The sequence below is a fragment of the Heterodontus francisci genome, chromosome 4 (assembly GCF_036365525.1).
Source record: "Heterodontus francisci isolate sHetFra1 chromosome 4, sHetFra1.hap1, whole genome shotgun sequence".
NCBI lineage: Eukaryota > Metazoa > Chordata > Chondrichthyes > Heterodontiformes > Heterodontidae > Heterodontus > Heterodontus francisci.
Genome location: NC_090374.1, coordinates 110,065,386 through 110,091,210, shown reverse-complemented (window position 1 = coordinate 110,091,210; position 25,825 = coordinate 110,065,386). Strand labels below are relative to the sequence as shown.

At 43.3% G+C, this 25,825-nt stretch overlaps 1 protein-coding gene across 2 annotated transcripts in view; it reads left to right on the top strand.

Annotated features, from left to right (window-relative positions):
- LOC137369191 (protein prune homolog 2-like) overlaps positions 1 to 25,825 on the top strand; it is a 558,836-nt gene that overhangs the window by 176,377 nt on the left and 356,634 nt on the right. For both annotated transcript variants that reach the window (XM_068029990.1, XM_068029989.1), the window contains exon 6: positions 9,567 to 9,661. In XM_068029990.1, coding sequence (XP_067886091.1) covers positions 9,567 to 9,661 — 95 coding nt within the window. The remainder of the gene's footprint in view (positions 1 to 9,566; positions 9,662 to 25,825) is intronic.

Here is a 25,825-nt window from a genome sequence, read left to right as displayed (position 1 = left end):
CCTACCATACCACACATGTACTTGTGTGCTGCCGACTGCGAGATCCTACAAATGCCTCTGGTAGATCCAGATAAAGAAGCAAAAAAGTTGAAGGCAATGGTGCCTTTGACTGCCACTGAAGTGCTGTAACTAGGTCCATTTCGCAGCAGGTCTTGTTCCAGCAGGCTTCAAATGTTTGTCACTTTCTAACGCAAAACCCGGTGCCTCTTGTGACACTAGTATTCTGACATGTTGAGGAAGCTTATCGTCTGCCTGTAGACCCTGTGTGCTGGATATGGCCTTCTGTGAGCTGCATCTCTCTGCTGATCCTCTCTCTCCTGTGGAGTTAGAAGTCTGTGAACAGCAAGCTGCTCATCTTGATCCTCATCTGAGGTCCAATCTAACACAGCATCTGATAAATCAGAACTCTAAAGTGCAGATCTGAACTCCAGAGTGTGTGTAACATAACACACTAGAATGAAATAATGAAGTTGTTTTGGAGGTGGCTTCTTGTTTTTGCTGGATTTCACCACCCTCTCCCCCACACCCAACACAACATGCTCTTCCACGTTAAAACTCCTCCCCATATCTGAAACAGTTTTCTTCAAGTGATCAAGGTCAGCATCGTGTAAGGATTTTAAATTCAGAATTCTATGACTCAGGTCATGTCAATATTGGCCTGCTTCTTCACTTTATTACTGCAGATGTGAACAACCATTAGTGCGCTACTTCTAAAGATCCTGATTCACTATTATGCTTGTTGTGGTGTATTCGAGTTACTTTCTAGTCTAGGTTCATAGTGTGGAAAATTGATACACGAAACAGCGCAATGTTTGATGTGTTATGGCTACATAATGTGACGTGGGTGGTTCCGATTGTTCAACTCCCCACCTGATCGCAGCAAGTAAATTTTCTCTGCAGAGATCTCTTTCCAAAAAAAAGACAAAAAGAGCTTTGGCCAAATACATATTCATTCATGAAGGAACAGGAGAAGATATGGAATGATATCGGCTGTCCCTTTATTCTGGCATCCCAAATACGTGTAGACGACTGCCACTGGGATCCTTTTGGAGCAGTTCTCTTCAGATGACGTCGAGGATTAGTCTGGCTGGCTTTCCTGGAGAAATGCAGCATCAGGGGTTTCAGCTATCACACACTGAATTCTCAGGGTTTCTCAGGGAGGTGGAGAAAGGATGAACTGAGTGCTTCTCTCAGCAGGCTGCAAACCCAACTGACTCAAAACAAGCCGAAATGAAACCAACTCTTGACCACCATAAATCGTGACGTCACTTCTCTGTAAACAACTACCCCTAATCATCACGGCCTTGCTGTTTACTTAGCTGAAGACATGTGACTTTCAGTAAGTTTGTTTTTAAAATAAATCCCAAAGTCCTTCCAGTGATCTTTTTTTGAAAACAAATGTCCAGCATCTATGTAATCTCTTCAGTCCTCCAAAGGAATCCATTTCCACAATTTTAAAACACAAGTCCTCACAAAATATTAAAAAATGGAAGTACTTTCATAACAAAATCTTTTAAGAAAAGGTTTCAGCTAATCTTATCTTGGTTGCTTTTCTTCCAGATTTTTCAGTTTTTATCATAGCTTCTTTGAATCTTTTTGACTCTATTTGGGCCCTTTTAAATTCTTCTGGCTCTGTCGCCCCCTGTGGGATTTATAGGACTTCCTCAGCCCACTGCAGTTGTACAGAGTTTTATTTTCTCCCCTCAGTTTCACCAGTCCCCGTGGATTGCTCTGGATCCTCTGGGTATAATACTCTGCTTCCTGCCAAGTCATTGCCCAGCAATAAGTCTACCTCCTGCATGGGTAAGCTCCGAATGATTCTGACTGTCACTACCCCAGTGACCAACTGACTCTGTAGGTAAATCTTAACTAAGGGAACCTTCAATCATTTGTCAGTAAGCCCTTTTACTAATACCGTGATATTTCTGGTTTCTGGTGGCATTTCTGTCAGTTTGGCCACCAGTAGGGTTTGAAAACTATTGGTATTTCTGAGGATGGTTATCTCTTTGTCTGATGCCTGGGACACAAAAGGAGTTATTTTTCCTTTGTGCAAAAGGTTCTTATATGTGCTCTGCTCTTGCGTTACATTAGAACATAGGCTTACCACTTTCAAAGCCACAGACACAGGCTTGACTGCAGCGCCTTCTGCTGTCTTTTTGGCATACCAACCATTTGCCTGGACATGCCTAGATTTGCCACACTGGAAACATGTTGGGCAGACCCCTACTGCATTATCCCCGGGTTCCTTCTTTGAAAAGTTGGAGACTAATTGGGTTTTCCTTCCCTGCTTTCCTTTTCTCTTGAGCCCATTTCTGCTTCATCTGCATCCCTGCTATCTCTCCCTAGCTCAAACATGTTACTAGACCCAAATATGTTCGGAGTTAGGCATTTCTGTATTTATTTATAGTCGTTGGCTATTTTTGCTGCTTCCCTTACTCTTATGATCCTTTGTTCTTCGATGTGTGTTATTATGCTACTTGGGATGCTATTTTTAAACTCCTCCAGCAACATCACTTCTCTCAAAAGGGTTCTAGCTTGAGAGACAGTATCCAGCAATCAAAAGCCATCTGTTTGATTCTTTTGAATTCAATGCAAGGCTGTGTGGGTCTTTTCTGGTGTGTCGAAATTTCTGTCTATATGCTTCCGGTACCAGCTCATATGCATTTAGAATTGCAGTTTTAGTTCGTTCATAATCAGAGGAACTTTCTTCTAATAACAGGGAAAAAGCTTCATGACCCCTACCCACAATCTCATCTTGTAAGAGGAGAGACCAGAATTCTTTCGGCCATTTTAGTCTGGTAGCTATTATTTTCTCAAATGAGATCAAGTCTGATTCAACCCCCTCCTCATTAAATTTTGGCACCAGTCTTGAGTGTCTCAGCACATCAAAGTTTTACTCTGATTTGGGGTGAGATTTGAGTGACCAGCAGCATTTTCATTTTGGGTTTGCAGTTTTTGTAACTCAAACCTTTGTGCTGCTTCCTCTGTTTGCATCTATTTCTTTTGTTTTCCTTTTGAAACTCCCTTTCCTCTTTTTCCTTTTGAAACTGAAACTCTCTTTCCTCTTTTTCTTTTTGAAGTTGAAGCTCTTTCCTTTTCAGCTGTAACTGTATTCTAGCTAGAATTATTTTTTCAGACACTTTTTTCAGGCAGAGAAAGAGCAGGAAGGCAGCGCAGGAGTCCCCTGTGGTCATCTCCCTCCAAAACAAGTATACCGTTTTGGATACTGTTGAGGGAGATGGCTCACCAGGGGAAGGCAGCAGTCGCCAGGTCCATGGCACCGTGGCTGGCTCTGCTGTTCAGAAGGGCGGGAAAAAGAGTGGAAGGGCTATAGTCGTAGGGGATTCGATTGTAAGGGGAGTAGATAGGCGGTTCTGTGGTCGAAAACGAGGCTCCCGAATGGTATGTTGCCTCCCAGGTGCACGGGTCAGGGATGTCTCAGATCGGCTGCAGAACATTCTAAAGGGGGAGGGTGAACAGCCAGTTGTCATTGTGCACATAGGCACTAATGATATAGGTAAAAAACGGGATGAGGTCCTACAAGCAGAGTTTAGGGAGTTAGGAGCCAAGTTAAAAAGTAGGACCTCAGAGGTAGTAATCTCAGGATTACTACCAGTGCCACGTGATAGTCAGAGTAAAAATGAAAGAATAGTCAGGATGAATGTGTGGCTTGAGAGATGGTGCAGGAAGGAGGGGTTCAGATTTTTGGGACATTGGGACCGGTTCTGGGGGAGGTGGAACTATTATAAATTGGACGGTCTACACCTGGGCCGGACTGGAACCAATGTCCTTGGAGGTGCTTTTGCTAACGCTGTTGGGGAGGGTTTAAACTAATGTGGCAGGGGGATGGGAACCAATTGAGGTCAGTTGACAGTAAGGAGGTAGTAACAAAAGCCTGTAAGGAACTAGATAATGAAGTCAGTGTGACTAAGGGGAAGAGCAGGCAGGGAGCAGATGATGAATATAAAGGGACTGGTGGTCTGAGGTGCATTTGTTTTAATGCAAGAAGTGTAGTAGGTAAGGCAGATGAACTTAGGGCTTGGATTAGTACCTGGGAGTATGATGTTATTGCTATTACTGAGACTTGGTTGAGGGAAGGGCATGATTGGCAACTAAATATCCCAGGATATTGATGCTTCAGGCGGGATAGAGAGGGAGGTAAAAGGGGTGGAGGAGTTGCATTACTGGTCAAAGAGGATATCACAGCTGTGCTGAAGGAGGGCACTATGGAGGACTCGAGCAGTGAGGCAATATGGACAGAACTCAGAAATAGGAAGGGTGCGGTAACAATGTTGGGGCTGTACTACAGGCCTCCCAACAGCGAGCGTGAGATAGAGGTACAAATATGTAAAGAGATTATGGAAAGATGTAGGAGCAACAGGGTGGTGGTGATAGGAGATTTTAATTTTCCCAACATTGACTGGGATTCGCTTAGTGTTAGAGGTCCAGATGGAGCAGAATTTGTATGGAGCATCCAGGAAGGTTTTCTAGAGCAGTATGTAAATAGTCCAACTCGGGAAGGGGCCATACTGGACCTGGTGTTGGGGAATGAGCCCGGCCAGGTTGTTGAAGTTTCAGTAGGGGACTACTTTGGGAATAGTGATCACAATTCCGTAAGCTTTAAAATACTCATGGACAAAGACGAGAGTGGTCCTAAAGGAAGAGTGCTAAATTGGGGGAAGGCCAACTATACCAAAATTCGGCAGGAGCTGGGAAATGTAGATTGGGAGCAGCTGTTTGAAGGTAAATCCACATGTGATATGTGGGAGGCTTTTAAAGAGAGGTTGATTAGCGTTCAGGAGAGACATGTTCCTGTGAAAATGAGGGATAGAAATGGCAAGATTAGGGAACCATGGATGACAGGTGAAATTGTGAGACTAGCTAAGAGGAAAAAGGCAGCATACATAAGGTCTAGGCGGCTGAAGAAAGACAAAGCTTTGAAAGAATATCGGGAATGTAGGACCAATCTGAAACGAGGAATTAAGAGGGCTAAAAGGGGTCATGAAATATCTTTAGCAAACAGGGTTAAGGAAAATCCCAAAGCCTTTTATTCATATATAAGGAGAAAGAGGGTAACTAGAGAAAGGATTGGCCCACTAAAGGACAAAGGAGGAATGTTATGCTTGGACTCAGAGAAAATGGGTGAGATTCTAAACGAGTACTTTGCATCGGTATTCACCGAGGAGAGGGACATGACGGATGTTGAGGTTAGGAACAGATGTTTGATTACTCTCGGTCAAGTCGGCATAAGGAGGGAGGAAGTGTTGGGTATTCTAAAGGGCATTAAGGTGGACAAGTCCCCAGGTCCGGATGGGATCTATCCCAGGTTACTGAGGGAAGCGAGAGAAGAAATAGCTGGGGCCTTAACAGATATCTTTGCAGCATCCTTAAACACGGGTGAGGTCCCGGAGGACTGGAGAATTGCTAATGTTATCCCCTTGTTTAAGAAGGGTAGCAGGGATAATCCAGGTAATTATAGACCGGTGAGCCTGACGTCAGTGGTAGGGAAGCTGCTGGAGAAGATACTGAGGGATAGGATCTATTCCCATTTGGAAGAAAATGGGCTCATCAGTGATAGGCAACATGGTTTTGTGCAGGGAAGGTCATGTCTTACCAACTTAATAGAATTCTTTGAGGAAGTGACAAAGTTGATTGATGAGGGAAGGGCTGTCGATGTCATATACATGGACTTCAGTAAGGCGTTTGATAAGGTTCCCCATGGCAGGCTGATGGAGAAAGTGAAGGCGCATGGGGTCCAAGGTGTACTAGCTAGATGGATAAAGAACTGGCTGGGCAACAGGAGACAGAGAGTAGCAGTAGAAGGGAGTTTCTCAAAATGGAGACGTGTGACCAGTGGTGTTCCACAGGGATCCGTGCTGGGACCACTGTTGTTTGTGATATACATTAATGATTTGGAGGAAAGTATAGGTGGACTGATTAGCAAGTTTGCAGACGACACTAAGATTGGTGGAGTAGCAGATAGTGAAGGGGACTGTCAGAGAATACAGCAGAATATAGATAGATTAGAGAGTTGGGCAGAGAAATGGCAGATGGAGTTCAATCAGGGCAAATGCGAGGTGATGCATTTTGGAAGATCCAATTCAAGAGTGAACTATACAGTAAATGGAAAAGTCCTGGGGAAAATTGATGTCCAGAGAGATTTGGGTGTTCAGGTCCACTGTTCCCTGAAGGTGGCAACGCAGGTAAATAGAGTGGTCAAGAAGGCAAACGGCATGCTTTCCTTCATCGGACGGGGCATTGAGTACAAGAGTTGGCAGGTCATGTTACAGTTGTATAGGACTTTGGTTCGGCCACATTTGGAATACTGCGTACAGTTCTGGTCGCCACATTATCAAAAGGATGTGGATGCTTTGGAGAGGGTGCAGAGGAGGTTCACCAGGATGTTGCCTGGTATGGAGGGCGCTAGCTATGAAGAGAGGTTGAGTAGATTAGGATTATTTTCATTAGAAAGACGGAGGTTGAGGGGGGACCTGATTGAGGTGTACAAAATCATGAGAGGTATAGACAGGGTGGATAGCAAGAGGCTTTTTCCCAGAGTGGGGGTTTCAATTACTAGAGGACACGAGTTCAAAGTGAAAGGGGAAATGTTTAGGGGGGATATGCGTGGAAAGTTCTTTACGCAGAGGGTGGTGGGCACCTGGAATGCATTGCCAGCGGAGGTGGTAGATGCGGGCACGATGGAGTCTTTTAAGATGTATCTAGACAGATACATGAATGGGCAGGAAGAAAAGAGATACAGAACCTTAGAAAATAGGCGACATGTTTAGAGAGAGGATCTGGATCGGTGCAGGCTTGGAGGGCCGAAGGGCCTGTTCCTGTGCTGTAATTATCTTTGTTCTTTGTTCTTTGATTCCAGGGTTGTTTCTTCTATTTCAGGGGTAAGTTCAAAATGGTTGGCTATATCTTTCATCAGTTCGGGTTTCTTTGCTCTCTGTCTGAAAGTGATTCCCACCTCTGTAGCTTAGCTTTTTAACTCTTCAACACTTAATTTGTTTAACTTATCATGGGATATTTCTCTCTGCTCTACAAACTTCTTAACATTAAATGTGGCCATCTTTATTGTCTCTAGCACCGTGAAGAAAAAAGCAGAAGAATACAAGAAAACCTGTTTCTTTATTTTTCTACAATTTTAGAGATTAATTTTCCCCGTTTTCCAAAACTCTCGTTTGTCGGCCAGATCCTGGCTTCGAGCTCCCAATTTGATATGGCCATGTGGTGTGATGCGGGTGGTTCCCACTGTTCAACTCCCCACCTGACCACAGCAAGTGTATTTGTATTAGAGTTTAGCCCCTCTGTGTTTTATTTTTCAAATAACCAGTCAGCAACAGGTTTTCTTGTAGGTTTTAAAAACAAAAATTCAATTATTTATTGACCATTATGCCTTATCCCGAAAATTGTCACAATAGCATCCACTCACGCACGCAGAAGAAACAGATAGAGAAGGGAAAGAGGAAGATGGTTTTTAGTGGGGGAGAAAGTTCTCTTTGAGTTCTCTTGAGACTCAAGTTCTAGATGGTTGTAGGCCTCATATGATTATAAATTTCTCTCTTGATTGAAGGTTCTGTTGAAGATGGTGGGTCACTTCTCATTGAAACTTCCAAAATTCTTACAGGGCGTGACAGGGTGGATATGGATAGGATGTTTCCTCTGGCTGGTGAGTCTAGAACCAGTGGACACAGTCTCAGAATAAGGGGCAGGCCATTTGAGACTGAGATGAGGAGGAATTTCTTTATTCAGAGGGCTGTGGAAGCTCAATCACTGAACATGTTCAAGACAGAAATCAATAGATTTCTGGATTCTAATGACATCAAGTGATATGGGAATAGTGGGGGAAAATGGCGTGGAGGTAGATGATCAGCCATGAGCTTTTGAATGGCAGAGGAGGCTCGACAGGCCGAATGGCCTCCTCCTGCTTCTGTATTCCAGCTCTCTCTGCTGCATAATATAGATGTCGGATTTTTTCAGCAGGGTGTGTTCTCTCTCGCTCTCTCACTCTCTCTCTCCCACCCCGTCGCCCACCGTCTCCCTCTCCCTCCTCCTTCCCCCGTTTGCAGAGGTTTCTATTTTTGTGTAGGAAGTAAATGAAATTGGCATCGAGTAAAGGGTGGGGGAGTGGAACTAGTTAAAATGCTCTTGCAGGAAGCTGGCATGGGCTCGATGGGTTGAATGGCTTCACTCTGTGCTGTAACCAGTCTATGATTCTATTCTATGACTGTGCCAAACTATTGTCACATTTTCGTCCAGATAATTACAGGTAGGTACAGGGGTGGCTGAAAATGGCTGTCGAACCTGGCAAGGCTGAGGATGCTGAGGTCCTGCTAAACTTAACAGCAGGGCCTCCAATATCATTTTTGGGTGCATTGCTTGCTTGTCAAGTGGTCAAACTGACACACTGGCTGATGTTAGGAGGCCATAACTGGTGCCCTTGAAGATGGTGATGGAAGTCAGAGATTGTAGCTGGGAGGGAGTGCGTGGGTGGACAATGGATATCATGGTAGGGATGGAGGCGGTTGGACATCGGGGCTGGAGGGTGGAGGTCAGTGATCATGGGTGGTGAAGGGAGGAATGAGAGAGAGGCCTTGATCAGAGAGGACGTCGATTTCCCTGAGGGGTCAGGGGAAGCAACCTTCTGCTCTGGCCCACAAGGAGTGCTGAGAAAGGCATTTAGCTTGTGGAGCTGGCAGCTAACGCTTCCCTTCCACTGCCAGGTTTCTGACCCCACGGCGGGACACTCTGATGCCACAAAACCCGCTGCTGTAAAAACAGTACAAAGTACAGAGCCATTTGGGGTCAAGTTTTGCGTATTTGACGGTCTAGCCTATCTCTCCCCATCGTGCAGGGGTTATTATTGTAGCCTTTGTCTTTCTCTAACCCCAAACAGTGTAAAATAGTTCATTTACAATCATTTGAATATTATAAGTTTCATTCATTTTTATTATAAAATCTTATAAAAAGCACAGAAGAAGGCCATTCAACCCATTGTGCCTGTGCCAGCTCTTTGAAAGATCTATCCAATTAATTATTTACCATGCTGTTTCCTCATGGCCCTGGACATTTTTCTTTTCCAAGTATATATCCAATTTCCTTTCAGGCAGGGCATTCAAGATTATCAAATCCTGTTGTGTTTTTTTTTAAATCAAATGTTCTCCTCATCTCCCCTCTGGTTCTGTTTCATCACACAACTGATCTGTTGAAAGTTACAATGTTAATACATTGCTTTGAGAGATGCAAGAGTGACAAGTAGTTAGACATGGCACAAAGGCTTAATATCTTGGTGAATTAAGAATCCTAGCTGATTGATGTCGAGGCACAATATTTCTGTTGTGTAATTGGCATTATTTGCTGCTACAACTGAATTTCAAGCAACGTGGAGAACTTTAGTCACTCCATTTCATCAAGTGATAGCAATAATTTGAGTTAAAGTTTTGAAACAATTTTAAATGTTTGCTTTGGTGAAGCTTGATAACCCAAAGCAATAACAAATGATTGTTGCTGTATCATTTAATGGAAATATTAAAAAGTTTTTATCTCTCTTTCCATTGTAGGTTTTAATACTGAACAGATATTACTAAGAGATCTTAAGGAGCTGTCAGAAGGAGATACAAAACTAGCAATTAGTACTGTGTATATGACCCTGGAGGTGAGTGAATTGATACCAAAACTAGATACAGTTCGGCAATAGCCGTGCATCGGGTGGTCCATTCCATACCATTAATATTTACTTTGGATACTGCATACAACACTAACAGCACAGTTTGAGTGATGTTACCACCACTTTGTGGACGTAATGCTTAATTGTAGATTGGTTTGCATAATACATATTAATAACTTTTTTCATGAAGAGTGATTTATCATGATGTTTTAAAACATCACAAATGAAATATTATGTTCCTTATTCCAAGAGGTGTGTGTCATCCTGTGATGGCTCAACTGGGATTCCTTAATATAGAATTGAATGGGAATTTTTTCAATTCTTTGGATGTTATGCATTACTTAGCTGTCAGAAACAGAATGCATGTACAGAATTGGATAACAGCTATGAGAACGATCATGTTTTTATTTCCATTCTAATGAAGTCCATGATGAGATTTTTTTTTAAGTCTTTAATTCACTTTATCGAATATCACTAGTTGATTATGCATTTTCCAGAGAGAAGAATACTCTTGATTAATGCAATGTATTGTTTTTGTCTTTTTGATCATTTAGTTCATTTATTGCAACAAAGAATTTTATTTTTAAGTTACATAATTTATCTGCTGATAGCCACCTTTTTCTGTTGCACCCCATTTGCTAATCGGGGTGACTGGCCCATGACAGTGCAAAGTTTTTTTCAAAAAAAAGTAAGTGAAACATCTGTTTTTCAAGTTGTAATTTGAAATTGAGTCATTATCGAAATTGTGAAAATATGTGACTTTCAAGAATGTAATTTGTATAATGGTAACAAAAATATCAGCCAAAAAACACTTCTCAAGCACTTAATAGGTTTACGTGTCAGAAGATTTATTGATGCAGCTTTGGATAGCTCAATGGCAAGGCTCATGGCTCATTCGTAACTGTTTAAATTTTTGCTGGGAGGACAGGACACAAATCAACTGAGAAAGAAACCAGAGAAAATGTCAAGGACAAAAATAAATTGTGGTTTATCCAGTACACCCTTCTGCTCTCTTAGCAGTTGTAACTAATGATTTGGTTCTCTTTGAGATAATTGTCTAGTTTGACCATGAAGAGATCTGAACTATTTGTCCCTATACCCTCCCTTCTTTAGCTATTGCAAAAACCAAACACTCTAACGTAATGCTTGCTTACATCCTTCCTTAGTATACCTCTTTTCATCTTGTACTCGTGTCCCCTTGTTCTACTGACTTGTCCCAAGTCCTGTTCCCCATCACCCCTGTGCTCGCTGACCTACATTGGCTCACAGTCAAGCAACGTCTTGATTTTAAAATTCTTATCCTTGTTTTCAAATCCTTTCATGACTTCTGTAACCTCCTCCAGCCCCACAACCTTCTGAGATATCTGCACTCCGTTAATTCTGGCCTCTTGTGCATCCCTGATTTTTTAATTGCTGAACCATTGGTTGCTGTGCCTTAAGTTGCCTAGGTCCTAAGCTCGGGAATACCCTCCCTACACCTTCTCCCCCCCTCACCCCCCTCTCCACACCCCCATCTCCACCTCACTTTCCTCCTTTAAGACACTCCTTCAGACCTACCTCTTTGACCAAGCTTTTGGTCATCTGACCCAGTATCTCCTTTTGTGGCTCATTGTCATACTTTGTTTTACAATGCTCCTGTGAAATGCCTTGGAAGGCACTATATAAATATAAGTTGTTGTTATAACAAATTAAAGAAACCTGGCTGACCCCCTGCATCTTTGAGATTTATTAATTTGAGAAGCTCAATCAGTCCCTCTCAGTCTTCTCTTCTCCAACAACTAGTATCCCAGTTCTGTGAATCTGTTCCTATATTTGTTTTATTCTGTAAACTCTAAATCAATGTAATAGCTCTTCTATCCACCTCTTCCAGCTCCTTCTTGTAGCATGGGTTCCTAATTGCATGCAACACTCCAGGTGAGTCTGACTCATGTTTTACGCCAATAGTACAGTAGATTACTTTGATCCATGCTCTATTACTTTTTTTTAATATACAATATAACATTGGATTTGCTTTGTCTTGATACCTTGAGAGATTGGGGCTGATTAGGGATCAAAAAGGGGATTTACGCATGGAGGCAGGGGGCATGACTGAGATACTAAATGAATACTTTGTATCTGTCTTTATCAAGGAAGAAGATGCTGCACAGGTCACGGTGAAAGAGGAGGTAGTTGAGACACTAGAAGGGCTTAAAATTGATGATAAGGAGGTATTGGATAGGCTGTCTGTACTTAAAGTTGATAAGACACCAGGACCAGATGAGATGAATCCACGGATACTGAGGGAAATGAGATTGGAAATTGTGGGGGCACTGGCCATAATTTTCCAGTCTTCCTTAGCCATGGGGATGGTGTTAGAGGACTGGAGAATTGCAAATACTACACGCTTGTTCAAAAAAGGGTGTAAAGTTAAGCCCAGCAACTACAAGCCAGTCAGTTTAACCTCGGTGATGGAGAAGCTTGTAGAACCAATCATTCGGGACAGAATTAATAGTCACTTGGGCAAATGTGGGTTAATTAAGGAAAGCCAGCATGGATTTGTTAAGGGCAAATTGTATTTAACTTGCTGGAGTTTTCTGATGAGGTAACAGAGTAGGTTGATGAGAGTAGTGCTGTTGCTGTGGTGTACCTTGACTCCCAAAAGGCATTTGATAAACTGCCGCATAACAGACTTGTGAGCAAAGTTATAGTTTATGGAATAAAAGGGACAGTAGCAACATGGATAAGAAATTGGCTGAGTGATAGGAGTAATGGTTAATGGATGTTTTCGGACTGGAGGAAGGTTTGTAGTGGAGTTCCCCAGAGATTGGTGTTAGGACCCTTGCGCTTTCTGATATATATTAATGACCTAGATCTTGGTGTACAGGGCACAATTTCAAAATTTGCATATGATACAAAACTAAGAAGCATTGTGAATAGTTAGGAGAATAGTATAGATCTTCAAAAGGACATAGGTTCGTGGAATGGGCAGACAAGTGGCAGATGAAATTTAATGCAAAGAAGTGATTCATTCTCGTAGGAAGAACGCAGGGAGACAATACAAAATAAAGGGTATAATTCTAAAGGGGGTGCAGGAGCAGAAGCACCTTGATGTATACATGCATAAGTCATTGAAGGTGGCAGGACAGGTTGAGAGAGCGGTTAATAAAGCCTACAGAATCCTAGGCTTTATTAATAGGGGCATAGAGTACAAAAGAAAGGAAGTTATTTTAAACTTGTATCGAACACAGGTTCAGTCTCAACTAGAGTATTGCATCCAGTCCAGGGTGCCATACTTTAGGAAAAATGTGAAGGCATTAAAGAGAGTGCAGAAAATATTCATGAGAGTGGTTCCAGGACGAGGAACTTCAGTTATGTAGATAGATTAGATGGTGTACAATTTTGGTCTCCTTACTTAAGAAAAGATAAAATTAGAAGCAGTTCAGAGAAGGTTCACTCGAATGATTCCTGGGATGAAGGGGCTATCTTATGAGGAAAGGTTGAACAGGTTGGGCCTATCCCCATTAAAGTTTAGAAGAATGAGAGGTGATCTTATTGAAACATACAAGATCATGAGGAGACTTGACAGGGTAGATGCTGGAAGGATGTTTCCACTTAAGGGCAAGATGAGAACTAGGGGACGCAGCTTAAAAGAAAAGGGTTTCCCATTTAATACGGAGATGGGAGAAATTTTTTCTCTCAGGGTTGTAGTCTGTGGAATTTACTTTCTCAGAGTGCAGTAGGGGCTGGGTCATAGAATATGTTCATGGCTGAGTTAGATAGATTCTTGATAGAAAAGGGATTCAAATGTTATAGGGCCAGGCAGGAAAGTGGAGTTGAGGCCACATTCAGATTAGCCACGATCTTGTCAAATGGTGGAGCAGGCTCGAGGGGCTGAATAGCCTACTCCTGCTCCGAGCTGTATGTTCGTATGTATGTTTGGATGGAGAAGTTGAGATTATTTTCCTTCAAGAAGAGTAGGTTAAGAGGAGATTTGGTAGACAGATTCAAAATCATGAGGGGTCTGGACAGAGTAGATAGGGTAAAACTGTTCCCATTGGTGGAAGGATCGAGAACAAGAGGGCACATAATTAAAGTAATTGGCAAAAGAAGCAATGGTGACATGAGGAAAAACTTTTTCATGCAGCGAGTGGTTAGGATCTGGAATGCACTGCCTGAGAGTGTGGTGGAGGTAGGTTCAATCGAGGCCTTCAAAAGGGAATTGGATTATTATCTGAAAAGGGTAAACGTGCAGGATTACGGGGAGAAGGCGGGGGCGAGGCACTAGGTAAATTGCTCCTTCGGAGAGCCAGCACAGACACGATGGGCTGAATGGCCTCCTTCTGTACTATAACAATTTTGCGATTCTGTGAAATGTAACATTGTAACAGTGTGCAAAATACACAAGTGAATACTCTTGTACAACTGCAAATCCTTTATCTTCCTTTTACGATTACTCCTAGATGGTGCTACCCTTGTGGCGTCAGCAGAGCTAGAGGCAGGATGCTTGTATCCCTGCTCTGACTACTCACATGCTCTTGGCCAACATCCTCTGGGCTTGGGAGACTGGGAGTGACCCGCCAATAACTGCCCCACCTGCACCTATATGGAGGTAGATTTGGGCATCAGGACTGGAGGCAAGAGAGGGGTGTGGGGGTTGCAAGTGTGAAGAAGACGCAGACAAGGATGCTTTGGTGGAGACTGTTTATTGCTTGCCACAAAGCTTACTACTCCACTCCTAACACACTCCAGCCAGTGCTGGCTGGCTCATCTTTAGTTAATTGTAGTCAGATGTGTATATAATCAAAGACCTAAAACCTGTTCACCCTATTACCTTCAACTACTACGTATTTAACGTCCATCAATAGAACATTAACAGATTCCCCTCTTTTCTTTAAATTAAATCCATACAAATAAAACTAAAAAGAAGAGAGACAAAATGATTCATTCTTTTTTATTTTACATCAACCTTCAACAGCACCAGCCATGTATCTTGCCCCTTTTTTTAAACAAAAAAAAACTTGTTTAAATAATTATAAAGCGATCTTAACATAAATATTTCCATGGTGTATCAACTCATCGTAACACAAGATGGCTGTCTTTGAGGACATCCAGCAATTTCTTTGGACAAGCACTTCTTTTTGTCGAACAATCCGACAACTGATGACTCTCATCGACCCATTTTATTTTGGAAATTTCGTTTTGTTCCAACATTTCTTTTATACTCGCGAGATCAATCCTCAACCTCTTTTCCGTGACACTTTTTGTCGAATGGGCATTGTCCTAGACAGAATGGTTATCTATATAGCATTGTATAGGAACATTTTTCTCCTATTGCCCCTTATGTAAGAGTTGCTTTAAAATACTCAATAAATACATACCCATATCTTGCTTCTACCAGTGCAAGTGTCTCAGCAGCTAAGGTGCTTTTAACTATCCTCTTTATTTTCTTTGATTCCTAGGCTAATGGACAGCATCTATCATTTCTTCCCACTAAAAATATAATGATCCCTGCCGTGCCCAAAAAACCATTGGGAAGATTAGCATGTGAGGCGTCACTAAAATGACTTTCTGCTGCCGTGTGCATTGCTACAATATTCATATTTTCACACATACTCCTGAACTCATCATTGGAAAATTCTCCTCCATTTTCAGCTAGAAATCTAGCCAGTGCTCCCGGTTCCGTTCCTTTCCATCTTTGCATTATCTTGTTCACTATTACTTTTTAGTCTTTACTATAAATTATCATTGACAGACTGAATCTAGTCGCAATTTGTATAAAGTGTAGAAGAAAAATGTTTTTGTCTTCATCCCAAACCTTGAAGTCCATTGCTACAGTTTCATTCAAGTCCCCTGCTAAGGGGAGACTCATTCGGGATTGTGATGGCGTCCTCCTGTATTTCTTTTTACAGATATCACATTTTTCACTGATATTCTTGATAACTTTAGTGTAGTCATCATCGATTACCCCTGCATCTTTTAACAGAATCTTCAACCTATGACAAGATGGATGTGCAAACTGTCGATGTAGTTTTGAAATAAATTGCCTTTTCTCCTTTAAATCCCTACCCCTGGATGCCATTAATACCTCAAACATTTGCAGAGATGTTCGGTCTTGTTAAAGGAATATAATAATGTCCCGACTGTGTAAACTGCAAATCTACAGATCTCCTCAAGACAATCGCCTTATGTTACATATCCCCTTTTATTTGACCCTTCTTCATAGATGGCTTACTTAACAGCAAAGGTATTTCACTGGATACTACATCAGTACTAATAAAGTGGTTTACCCCTGATATTTTACACAGAATTACCACTCTTTTTAGTGATTTCAATGCATTGTCATCCCCAAACCTGAAACGGGTAGAACCGTCCTATTCTCTGAAATAAAAGCAAAATATTGCGGATGCTGGAAATCTGAAATAAAAACAAGAAATGCTGGAATCACTCAGCAGGTCTGGCAGCATCTGTGGAAAGAGAAGCAGAATTAACGTTTCGGGTCAGTGACCCTTCATCGGAACTGACAAATATTAGAAAAGTCACAGGTTATAAGCAAGTGAGGTGGGGGTGGGGCAAGAGATAACAAAGGAGATCTAGATTGGACCAGGCCACATAGCTGACCAAAAGGTCACGGAGCAAAGGCAAACAATATGTTAATGGTGTGTTGAAAGACAAAGCATTAGTACAGATTAGGTGTAAATACACTGAATATTGAACAGCAGCAAGTGCAAACCTGAAAAAAAACAGTGGGTAAGCAAACTGAACAAACAAAGATGAAATGAAATAAATGCAAAAAAAAATTGTAAAAAATGTAAAAAAGAATGTTTTTAAAAAAAAAGGAAGAAAAAAATAACTAAAAATGAAAGTAAAATGGGGGGCTGTCAAGCTCTGAAATTATTGAACTCAATGTTCAGTCCGGCAGGCTGTAGTGTGCCTAATCGGTAAATGAGATGCTGTTCCTCGAGCTTGCGTTGATGTTCACTGGAACACTGCAGCAATCCCAGGACAGAGATGTGAGCATGAGAGCAGGGGGGAGTGTTGAAATGGCAAGCAACCGGAAGCTCAGGGTCCTGCTTGCGGACTGAGTGGAGATGTTCCGCAAAGCGGTCACCCAGTCTGTGCTTAGTCTCCCCAATGTAGAGGAGACCACACTGTGAGCAGCGAATACAGTATACTACATTGAAAGAAGTACAAGTAAATCGCTGCTTCACCTGAAAGGAGTGTTTGGGGCCTGGGATAGTGAGGAGAGAGGAGGTAAATGGGCAGGTATTACACCTCCTGCGATTGCAGGGGAAGGTGCCCTGGAACGGGGACGAGGTGGTGGGGGTAATGGAGGAGTGGACCAGGGTGTCGCAGAGGGAACGATCCCTTCGGAATGCTGACAGGGGAAGGGAGGGGAAGATGCGACTGGTAGTGGCATCACGCTGGAGGTGGCGGAAATGGCGGAGGATGATCCTTTGGATATGGAGGCTGGTGGGGTGAAAAGTGAGGACAAGGGGAACCCTGTCACGGTTCTGGGAGGGAAGGTAGCATCATCAGAGCAGATGCGTCGGAGACGGAGAAACTGGGAGAATGGAGTCCCTTCCCTTCCTCGACTTCTCTGTCTCCATCTCTGGGGATAGGTTGTCTACTAATATCCATTATAAGCCCACCGACTCGCACAGCTATCTCGACTACACTTCTTCACACCCTACCTCCTGTAAGGACTCCATTCCATTCTCCCAGTTTCTCCGCCTCCAACGCATCTGCTCTGATGATGCTACCTTCCATGACGGTGCTTCTGATATGACCTCCTTTTTCCTCAACCGAGGATTTCCCCCCACTGTGGTTGACAGGGCCCTCAACCGTGTCCGACCCATTCCCCGCACCTCTACCCTCACCCCTTCCCCTCCCTCCCAGAACCATTGCTTGCCATTTCAACACTCCCCCCTGCTCTCATGCTCACATCTCTGTCCTGGGATTGCTGCAGTGTTCCAGTGAACATCAACGCAAGCTCGAGGAACAGCATCTCATTTACCGATTAGGCACACTACAGCCTGCCGGACTGAATACTGAGTTCAATAATTTCAGAGCATGACAGCCCCCCATTTTACTTTCATTTTTAGTTATTTTTTCTTCCTTTTTTTAACATTCCTTTTTACATTTTTTACAAACTTTTTTGTGCATTTATTTCATTTCATCTTTGTTCAGTTTGCTTACCCACTGTTTTTTTTCAGGTTTGCACTTGCTGCTGTTCAATATTCAGTGTATTTACACCTAATCTGTACTAATGCTTTGTCTTTCAACACACCATTAACATATTGTTTGCCTTTGCTCCGTGACCTTTTGGTCAGCTATGTGGCCTGGTCCAATCTAGATCTCCTTTGTTATCTCTTGCCCCACCCCCACCTCACTTGCTTATAACCTGTGACTTTTCTAATATTTGTCAGTTCCGATGAAGGGTCACTGACCCGAAACGTTAACTCTGCTTCTCTTTCCACAGATGCTGCCAGACCTGCTGAGTGATTCCAGCATTTCTTGTTTTTATGTCCTACTCTCTGACCTTACTTCGGTTTTCCTTACTTAAAGAATCCATGTAGCACTGTATCCAGTCCACACCACATACCGTGGACATACACCCACTGTCTAGTACTGTGCAATTGAACAAATCTGCGACTAGGACAGTCATGACCAGACTGAAGCTTCTCGTGACCAGTACAATTCCCTCCGATTAATGAGTAGCGTCATCCGAACCTTCCGAACCTTCCACGTCCTGTATCATCTCAAAAACCGTGTTATTCATTTTTGGACAATTCAACGCATAATGGTACTTTGAGACACATCGGAAACATCTGTTGACCACCCCTTGGTTATTCCTAGGGTTCATCCTTCTGCCATAATTGTCCAATTCCTGCCGTCTGTTATATAGCTACCAAAAGGGTCCCTATCCTCATTCTTTTTGTTTGTGATTTTTCTTTCGTACTGGCGTTAGGGCCCCATATTTGAACAGCCTCTAAATGATGCTAGCATTGTATCCTCCATCTTCAGTGTCACTGCTGAAGAGCCCGTATGTGCCTTGAAAGCGGCCGGAAATGAATGTTGTCCCAGGAATTTTTTTAAGGCTTCAAACATCTGATCTCTTTCTTTGAATCTACCTCCGGTTAATACCAAAAGCATATCCATGTTCGGTATCCTAGCACAATCCAACAACTTGAAGGCTGATTTAGGAATTTTCAAGCAGTCTGGCATATGGTCAGTTAAACTCCATAATATATTCTTCTATGGAAGAAGTATCCATTTTTTTAAAAGTCCGACTACACCTCATAGTCATCTTTCATATAAATTTTATCCATAAATTTTAAGAGATTGTTCAAACCTTCCTCATTGTCCAAACGATGAGCTGCTAGCTCAGAGAGCACTCTGCACCTGATTTTGCTTCCGGCGGGAAGTGCAAGGGCAATTCCTTGCTTCCTTTTTGGAAAAGGTGTAATCCATATCCATAGATCAACTTCATTTTTCCATAGCAGTAGAAAATCATATCCTGACACCATAAACCTGGTTTCAGTCATCATTCTTCAAAAAAAAACTCTAATAACTGTCTGCAAAAAAAAAAATTAGCTCCAGTTCTAATCTCCTATCTGAAAATAAATCTTAGTCTCCAATCTTCACTCTCAGGCAACCATCTTCTGCTACCAATGTCAGAGTAACCTCAAAGCCTATTTTTGAATAAGACACTGAGACATGGATGCTTTGGTGGAGATTGTTTATTGCTTGCCACAGAGCTTACGAGCCCACTCCAGTCAGTGTTGGCTGGCTCTTCTTTGTATATACATTTGAGTACAATTAACTAATTAACACCGAACACCTGTTCATATTACCTTCAACTGCTAGGTAGTCAACATCCATTAACAGAACTAATTAGACACGAACAACAAGGGGTCAGAAGTGGAAATGCTTTGAGCAGAATCCCTACTCCCTATCCCCTTTCTCCAACTTCCCTCTCATGGCCCACCTGCACTTTCTTGCTAGCCAAGAGCTAGAGGGCAGCTTGGTGCATTTCAGTGAGGTGGTGAATTGCCAAGGCAGGGTTTCCTCAATCCTAAATAACGTGGCATTCTGAGTTTATATTCATTCAGGGATGTGGGAGTTGCTGGCTGGGCCAACATTTATTGCTCATCTGTAATTGCCCTTGAGAAGGTGGTGGTGAGCTGCCTTCTTAAACCGCTGCAGTCATTGGTGTGTAGGTACACCAACTGTGCTGTTAGGAAGGGATTTCTAGGATTTTGACCCAACAACAATGAAGGAACGATGATATAGTTCCAAGTCAGGATGGTGTGTGGCTTGGAGGGGAACTTGCAGGTGGTGGTGTTTCCATGCATCTGCTGCCCTTGTCCTTCTAGGTGGTAGAGGTTGCGGGTTTGGAAGGTGCTGGCCAAGGAGTCTTGGTGACTTGCTGCAGTGCATCTTGTAGATGGTACACACTGCTGCCACTGTGTGTCAGTGGTGAAGAGAGTGAATGTTGAAAGTGGTGGATGGTTGCCAATCAAACGGGCAGCATTGTCCTGTATGGTGTCGAGCTTCTTGTGTGTTGTTGGAGCTGTACGCATCCAGGCAAGTGGAGAGTATTCCATCACACTCCTGACTTGTGCCTTATAGATGGTGGACAGGCTTTGGGGAGTCAGGGGGTGAGTTACTCACCTCAGAATTCCCAGCCTCTGACCTGCTCTTGTAACCACAATATTTATGTGGCTACTCCAGTTCAGTTTCTGGTCAATGGTAACCCTCCAGGATGTTGACAGTGGGGGATTCGGCGATGATAATGTGATGGAATGTCAAGGGGAGATGGTTAGATTCTCTCTTGTTTGGGATGGTCATTGCCTGACAATTGTGTGGTGTAAATGTTACTTGTCACTTATCACCCAAGCCTGAATGTTGTTCAGGTCTTGCTGCATATGGACATGGGCTGCTTCAGAATCTGAGGAGTCGCAAATGGTGCTGAAGATTGTGCAATCATCAGCGAACATCCCTACTTCTGACCTTATGATGGAGGGAAGGTCATTGATGAAGCAGCTGAAGATGTTTGGGCCTAGGACACTACCCTGAGGAACTCCTGCAGTGATGTCCTGAGACAGGTGTTTGACCTCCAACAACCACAATCATCTTCCTTTGTGCTAGATATGACTCCAACCAGCGGAGAGTTTTCCCCTGATTCCCATTGACTCCAGTCTTGCTAGGGCTCCTTGATGCCATACTCGGTCAAATGCTGCCTTGATGTCAAGTGCAGTCACTCTCACTTCATCTCTGGAGTTCAGCTCTTTTGCCCATGTTTGAACCAAGGCTGTAATGAAGTCAGGAGCTGAGTGGCTCTGGCGGAACCCAAACTGAGCGTCACTAAGCCGGTTATTGCTGAACAAGTGCTGCTTGGTAGCAGTGTCAATGACCCCTTCTTTCACTTTGCTGATGATTGAGAGTAGACTGATAGGGTGGTAATTGGCCGGATTGTACTTGTCCTGCTTTTTGTGGACAGGACATACTTGGGCAATTTTTCATATTGCCGGGTAGATGCCAGTGTTTAGTTGTACTGGAACAGCTTGGCACGGCTAATTCTGGAGCACACATCTTCAGTACTAGTCCTGCTGATTACCACCTATCGCGTGCACACCCCCCCTCCCCCCAACCCCAGCTGATGAATCAGTGCTTCTCCATGCTGAACACCAATTGGAAGAAGCACTATGGGTAGCAAGGGCATAGAATGTACTCTTGGGTGGGGACTTCAAAGTCCATCACCAAGAGTGGCTCAGTAACACCACGACTGGCTGAGTCCTAAAGGACATAGCTGCTTGTAGGCCAGACCAGGCAAGGCTGGCACATTTACTTCCCTAAAGGACATTAGTGAACCAGATGGTTTTTAGAACAATTCATCAGACTAGCTTTTAATTCCAGATTTATTAATTGAATTCAAACTTCTCCATTTGCCATGGTGGGATTTGAACTCATGTCTCTAGAGCATTAGCCTAGGTCTCTGGGTAACTAGTCCAGTGACATTACCACTATGCCACCGCCTTCCCTATGTGCAGGCCATTGTCGAGGGCCAGCTTGCAGTGTCTGATGCTCCATGCAGGTGGCAGTTTTTTCATGGATGTAGACATCAGCGTAAAGGTCGGAGACAACATGGCACTCATGCGAGAGACAGACTCTTCCAATCTCTAATCATGTGCGGTGTGGCTGGACAGACTGATGGAACTGCACATATTTTCTGCTCCTTCTCCGGAATAGTCCACTTTGTTGACGGATCCCTGAGGCTCAGCATTTGTTTCCAGCTGAGGCGTACTTGGAGGGTCCTGCACTCTCCCACGTGGACTCCCCACTCTTCTTGTGTCCACCATCTGCTCCTGCTCATTTGTGTTATTCACCATGTGACAACCCAACTGCCTGTCTTGGCTGCACCGAGTTGTGCGTGTCTGAGGTGGTGGAGGGTGCACTTGAGTCCTGGGAAGTCATTGTCCTCCTCCCACACCACCTCCTGAGTGACGCTTGAAGGATCTGTGGGAGATCGAACACATGAATAGCACTGAAAAGGTGAGAGGGTTCTGTGGCATCATTGTGCACATTATCAATTTTCATTGCCTGCTGACATCCAGTCAACATGAGTGAGTGATGTATGCCATGCAGTTGTGTGATATTTAATTCTTTCACCAGGTAGTTGGGAGGCCCCCCATCTCTCCAAGGGCCAGGCATGTCTCCAGTGCTGCCACCTCTGCAATTGTGAAAGTGGAAATGTCTGGATGGCCTGTTACCTGTCTCTCCCTGTTGTGCTGTACTGTCTTCTCTTGCAAGGCAAGCAAGAAGAGACCTATGAGTGTGAGCTATAGAATATTTTGACAGGATGGAAGAACAACATTTGTGGAGGGTCACTGTGAGGGATAGGTGTGACATTGCAATAAGGTGAGGATAAGTGTCTCTGGTGGCTGGTCAGGTGAGGAGGTGCCTCGACAGAGAGGGATGTGTTCACCTGCAAGGTATATTGGTATGAAGAGAGATGTACAGGAGAAGGCTTGGGAGGACAGAATGAGGGGCTTTGTACTTGAATGTGCCATGCTACTCATCTTTCCTGCTCTGAGTGGGTTATTGCACCTCTTGTGGCACTATATCCAGGAGTGAGGTACTACAAAGTTAATATAAGAACTTAAGAAATAGGAGCAGGAGTAGGCCATTCGGCCCTCAAACCTGCCCTGCCATTCAATAAAATCATGGCTGATCTGCCCCAGACCTCAACTCCTCTTTCGTGCCAGCTCATCATAGCCCTCAACTCCCCGATATTTCAAAAATCTATCTACTTCCTGTTTAAATACTTTCAGTGATCTAGCCTCCAGAACTCTCTGAGGTAGAGAATTCCAGACATTCACTGCCCTCTGAGAGAAGAAATTCCTTCGCATCTCAGTTTTAAAAGATCGCCCCTAATTCTTCTAAACTCTAATGAATTTTAGCCGTTCTTGATAAGTCAACCCCTTCATCCCAGGAATCAGCCTAGTGAATCTCTTTTGAACTGCTTCCAATGCCAGTATATCCTTTCTTAAATACGGGGACCAAAACTGTGCACAGTACTCCAGGTGCAGCCTCACCAACACCCTGTACAGTTGTAACAAGACTTTCCTATTTTTAAACTCCAACCCCTTAGCAATAACGGCCAAAATTCCATTTGCCTTCTTAATTACATGCTGCACCTGTGTTTCATGCACAAGAACACCCAGATCCCTCTGTGCCTTTTTGGAGTCTCTCTATTTTAATAATAGTTGCTGCTGATCTCCTCTGCCACTTCCAACCACACCTGCCTGCTTTCAGAGGCAGCCTTCTTCCTTCCATCCGTGAGGAACAGAATCTCCCTGCAAGCCATCACAGCCCACAGCATCAAGTCCAGAGATGCACTGCTGAAGCATGGTGCTGCCTTGCAGTGTTGAGCCTCCATTTCTGCAGGTTCTAGCTATGTCTATAAACCTTTACCATCCTTAAATTCTGAACTTTACAGGATCCCTAGAAACGGTTGAGCTGAAGTAGACTGATGCATGCTCACTCCGATTCGTTGGGAAAACTGGAAGTCAGATGCAAATCCAGTGGCTGGGTTAAAAACCACTGACAAACATGTTGCAGAAACTTCCAGGTTCCCTACATGTTGCTGAGCTCCCTTGCTCCCGGGAGGTCTGAAAGGTAAATTTCAGCAAGTGAAACAGGATTATGCAAATTATATTACACATGCCATGATGGGAAAAGGAATGAACTACAGGAACATAATTTTGTTTCTTTTCCCACAGCCCTTGTGTTTATAGGGGAGCATTGTGGAACAAGCTTTTAACTCAAAGACAAACAACTTCTTCCATAATAAAGAAGAGTTGATTTACTCGGGAGGTGAGAGCCTGGAAGGAATTTGTTTTGGAGGATTGTTCAGAATGATTGAAATGCACCATATTAGTTGTACATTCTATTAATTTGCATGTTTTGTTACATATAGTGAACAGAATAGTGCATGTTATTTATAATACAGTACCCAGATTGATAAGTTATCCTCTTTACACATTAACCACAACTTGAACTTGGGTGTTAAGTGTGACATGCTGGGGTCAGGGTGGGCAGGAAATGCCCATGATGACACACACACACAATGGTTGGGGCTACTTTAACTCACAGGCCTCAATACCATGTTGGAGGATGGATTTCTGGTTGAAAAAGGCAGGAATAAATAGGTGGCCAGTAGATGGGGGTGGGATTTTGTGTAGTATTCAAGGGACCAAAGAGCATGGTCTCTGGTGTTAAAGTCAGGGGTGGTGAGGGGGGGGGGGGGGAGGTGCGGTTCAGAGGGATCGCAGTCAGTGTACAAAGTTGGAAGCCTGGGGCAGGGGCTATCTGAAGTTGCCTTGTAGGAGTCAGTGGAACATTTCTGATTCTCTTCGCCCATAAGGAAACCTTAAAGCAAAATTTAAGTATTGAAACTTACCTGTACCTCTTCTGGTCAGTCTGCTGATTGCCACCAAGTTTTAGCGGCAGGTTTGGCATCATGTTAAAATTAAGTCAGGTTTTGAATGACATCTTTGGACACATTTAAATTTTAATGAGGCCTCCCCTTCCTATTGCAGCACGTTTCCTGACTCTAAAAGCAGCACTGTTGAAATGGCGATGGATAAACAAGTCAGGAGCACAAGTAAAACACCCAATTTCTATTTTAAGCACCACTTGCCCTGTTTTTGCCAAGCAGGCAATGATAAAATTGGTCCCTTAATGTATCATTGCTCTCTTGAATTAACAAGGTCAATCCAGTGATCTATATGGTGTACTCATAAAGCATATCACTCACCTTAGCATGAACTATCGTCGTCCACACTTAAAACAGGCACCAACACAAATGCACACAATGCAGAGGATGATCATAAAGACACTTGAGAGGAAGTACATAATGAACACTAAGAGATAGCAATGGCGGTTGATGAGGAGACACTTGGAACAGGTCTGACATCTTAAATGCTCTTCTTGCCTGGCGTGGGAATCTTCGTACGTCTGCTCTAGAGGCAGGTGTAATACCAGGGATTTATTGTTAGGCCATTTTCCTCCATGTAAAAAGCATTGGATCAATCTTTGTCTGTATTGAAGTCTGCACTTAGACATGTGATGTTCACAGTTGCACAGACTCAGTGCACAGCAGTAGCACGTGTCATGAATATTTCCACTGCTGCAAAGGAAGCTTTTGGATCTAGATGTCAAAATTTACTTGTGGCCAGCCTCAACTTGTTTAGTGAGCAATTAAAGGCAACTGAAAGAGAGGGATTCTTAAATTCTCATAAATGTTCATTATTCTTTGCTTAGATAGGCATGATGAGTAGGTGTGGCATACATGGAGTAACACAGGAACAGTAGGTTGGCAGTTATGTCAGCAGCAGCTCTGTGCAATCATGTAACCCTGAAAGCTAAGAACCCACAGTGATTCCTACAAAAGAGATCCAGATATTAATGTGAATCAGATCACCATTAGTTGCAGATACACATACGAAGCATTCTGTTTCTCTGTGCATTCCCTGTTAGCTCTGTAGCCACACTTCCACGTTACTCAATTAACTAGGGGAACACAACAGTGGTATGCATGAGAATCAACATTTAGAAGTTCATGTCACAAAACATGTTAAACACAAACACCACAAGTGGTGAGAAATA